At 45.2% G+C, this 3,667-nt stretch overlaps 1 protein-coding gene across 1 annotated transcript; it reads right to left on the reverse strand.

Annotated features, from left to right (window-relative positions):
• Positions 1-307: 307 nt before the first annotated feature.
• On the reverse strand, positions 308-2,878 carry LOC135398568 (uncharacterized). The gene is made up of 3 exons (XM_064629958.1): positions 2,652-2,878; positions 707-1,224; positions 308-453 (listed from the first exon to the last, which is right to left on the reverse strand). Exons 1-3 carry the CDS (start codon positions 2,876-2,878, stop codon positions 308-310), a joined length of 891 nt encoding a protein of 296 aa, XP_064486028.1.
• Between the last annotated feature and the right edge of the window lie 789 nt (positions 2,879-3,667).

Raw genomic sequence — 3,667 nt, forward strand, 5'->3', positions numbered from 1 at the left:
TAAAAGTGCTGTGCTGTGCTGACTATAAGTGGGCTACACAAATGGAACCACTTGCAAGTGGTTCTCCAAAGTGGGAAAGGTTTCATAAACCACTTGCAAGTGGTTTTCCCTAAAGTGGATATTCCCAAAGTGGTTCTCCAAAGTGAGAGTGGTTCCATTTGGTTCCTACTTGCGAGTGGTTCCATTTGCAAAAAATTTCCGCCTGGGTTATGTGGACAAGGCCTAAACTGGAGGCTGCTGAAAAGCTTAAAAGCGGTGCACAGTCTCCGGGTGTGACGAAAATGTCTTCTTGGATGTTATTCCCTTTCTAGGTCATGTTGACAGAGACTTTGCGAAGGAGTCGTAATGGAGATGTTGCTTTGTAGGGAAACACCTTCACAGAGGTCTTTTCTAGACGACTAGTCAGACGGCAGTTTTGAAGGTTGTTCTCGCCAACAATTGACACTGTTGCACCTGTGTCGATCAGAAAGGAAGGCGATGGGAGTGTTGTTAATTATGACAACTGCTCTAGGAGATTTGTTTGTTGTAGGCGATGTCACGGCTTCAAAAGCATATTCCTCGCTGCTTGAACTGTCATGGCCAACTGCCTGAACGCTCTGGTCCCATGAACGGCATACCTTAGCAAAATCACAAATTTTGTTGCAGGCATTGCATTTCTTACCCCATGCAGGACAGTTTCTCTTGCCGCCGTCGTGTGGCCATTTACCTCCGCAGTTTCCACACTCCGTTGATCTGGAACATTGCTTGGAGTGGTTGGGTTGTTGTGTTGCTTCCTTGTTTGCAGTTGGCTTCCTGTTGCCATGCTGCATATTCTTGTGTACTGCGTGTACTAATGCGGCGTTTTCAGCGTCTCTTTCGATGTCTGAAACATCTCGGTCAATGTCTTCAAACAGTCCACCTTGCTTAAGAATACCCGGTAAATCAAGCGAGTGAAGCATCGCATATTTTCGCAGATGAGGTGATGTTGTGGCGAGGATTAGTTGTTTTTTGATTTCCAGGTCTACATTTGCAAAACTGCAGTGACGAGCGAGCTGCAGAAGGTGTGTGTAGAACGCATCAAGGCTCTCACCTTCTTGCTGGTGTGTTTGTCGAAAACGATAAACGGCAAACGTTGGGTTAACTCTTGGTGCGAAGTAGGCATCGAGTTTTGCTTTTGCTGTATCATATTCCGAGATTGACGTTTGTTGCGACGCCAGGGCCGTTTGTGTTGCTGGGGCTGTCGTGCTGACAGGCACATTTGGCGCGGTTTGCGTGCCGGCTTCGTGCACTCTAAATCTTTTTACACCTTAAAGGGTGTAAACCCAAATGTGCAGGGCACGCACCTTTTAAGGTGTAGTTTAACACCGTCAACATTGTTAGGGTGTAATCATGTGGAAGGGCGTAATTCTCAACGGCGAATAAGAAAATACGCAGAAAAGTTGTCAGCTTGATGCGAAAAATCTTTTTTCGCATCGAGCTGACAACACTTTCTGGGCATATGCCCAGGATCATCTAGGAATGAAGTGTATTTGTATGTCATTTTGATAATCACCAAATGAACATATCTATAAAATGTTTCACTGCATCTAAAGTATTCAGTAAAAGTTGCTCTGCTCATGCAGCATATGGTGGTATGGCATGGAGGATGGTAATTGGTGAACTCTAATGCGATCAACTATGTTAAGGAAATATATACGGCTATACATAGGCAACTCAAGAATAGCCAATTCACCAGGACACACTTCAATGAGCTATATGAAAAATGGTATGCATGGCCTGTTATATGCTCTGAACTGTTTGCTCGGCTTTGTTGTTTTTTTTACTGAAAACTGATGGAAGAAGAGAGGTGTCACTTGAACAGGTACCAGAATGTCACATAAGAAAGCTTCTGTCAGAAGTGTCACGATTGATAGCTTTGCAGTTTCAGCAAGTTGTGTAATTGTAAAAGAAATTGCTGAAAATGACTTCCCGGTATTTTCAGAGATCTTAGGAATATATGTTGTAAATTGTCAGATTATTTTTATTGCCCTGTGTTTAACCACCGTTGAATACGATTGCCACTTGCATGTCCATGTGGTAACTACCACTCAGGAATCCACTGTTTTGAAAAATTGGAAGAGCGTTTCACCTGACGTACTGAACCTGCACAAACTCCCGGATGGCAGGCGCGTTATCAATCCATGTCATGCGCTTCTGTAGTGTGCCTTACTTATGCCAACTCATGTGACGCGCTCTCTGATTCCCTGTGTTATTTCTTAACTGGCGTCAATCTCTCCTTAGTGTGCCTGAATTAATCCACGCCTGGCTGTTAATCATGCAATGTGTTTATTATTTCGTCATGTCGTGCGTTCTTCTAGTGTTTCGTAAGTAATTTTATGTAATGTGGAAAACCTGCCCACTTCATCGTCAAAATATAATTGTTGTTGTTGTTACGTAATGCGCTCCTTCCCCTGTCATGTCTGCAGTGCTCGATCTCCTTTCAGTGAACAAAGTAAATGTATGTTCAAGATTCAAACACATCCTAGAATATACCCTGTATCACACCCTCACCGAGATTTTCCAGAAAAGGGTGTAATACACCATTCTTACACCCTCAAGAGCTCTCAAACATATTTTTGGGGTGCACAAAGGGTGTATTACTCCTGTGTACAACCATTTTACACCCATTTTACACCTTTAGAGGTGTGAAAAGATTTAGAGTGTGGAGGGCTCGAAAAATGTCGTAGACTTCGCCGACGTAGTGGAGAAGAAGCGCCTTTTTGCGTGCATCCACTGTGATGTTGCTTGCGATAAGAAAATTTTCGAACCGTTCAACCCACTTCACACACTCAAGTCCGATGTTGTTGTCGTCGGTTGTTCGGAGGTCGAAACTGGGGAATGGCGGGAGCGCTTGGACCATGTTGTGTTTGTTTGGGGATGGTCGATGGTAGAGTAGATGGACAGTACACACGATACCATCGCCATGCGAGGAGGAGAGCGGTGGCGACTATAAAAGGTGCACTAGTTCTACGACGGTTGATCGAAAGCCCATGAGGGGCATCCATCCACGACGTGAGCCGTTTCGTGGAGAAAAATGTAAGTTGGCCGGCTCTGCTCTGTGTGTATTCTATACAGTGGCGTCGGAACTATTTTTCCAGTGGGGGAGCGAAAAAAAGTGCTACCATAAACATCATCATCATCATCACTTATTTTCCTTGAGGGCTCATGCTGGCGTTATACAAGGTTGCTACACAAACTGTAAGCGTGCTCCAGGCAAACGACATCTGCATATTTGTACAGTACATCTAAAATAGCATTGCAGAAGTATTGTAATTAAATAGCGCTTGGTGGTGGGCTAGTTGGTATGAGTTCAGTGCGTCCGGCTTTTTTTTACTTCTGCGCAGTGCCTAGACCTCTATGACAAGTAATGTGTAAGGAACTTCGGGGACTTGTCTCCGCGAACCGTCGTCGCGGCACGTACGCGTGCCGCGACTGGAAGCGAATATCGTCCGATCCGCAAGCCTTCTGCGAAGAAACCACAATTTCCTGGGGCGGTCTGGAGCTCAGCAAGAATGTGTCCCTTTGACACCCAGCTCTTTGACTGGGTGTCACGCTGTCGTTATCAGTCCAGGGCGACTCAATAGGAAAAGCCGGGTAAATGACAACAGCGGGTAGTTTTGGACATCAGTACGGTGGAAAGTGAGGAGCC

The sequence above is a fragment of the Ornithodoros turicata genome, chromosome 6, assembly GCF_037126465.1.
Source record: "Ornithodoros turicata isolate Travis chromosome 6, ASM3712646v1, whole genome shotgun sequence".
Classification (NCBI taxonomy): Eukaryota; Metazoa; Arthropoda; class Arachnida; order Ixodida; family Argasidae; genus Ornithodoros; species Ornithodoros turicata.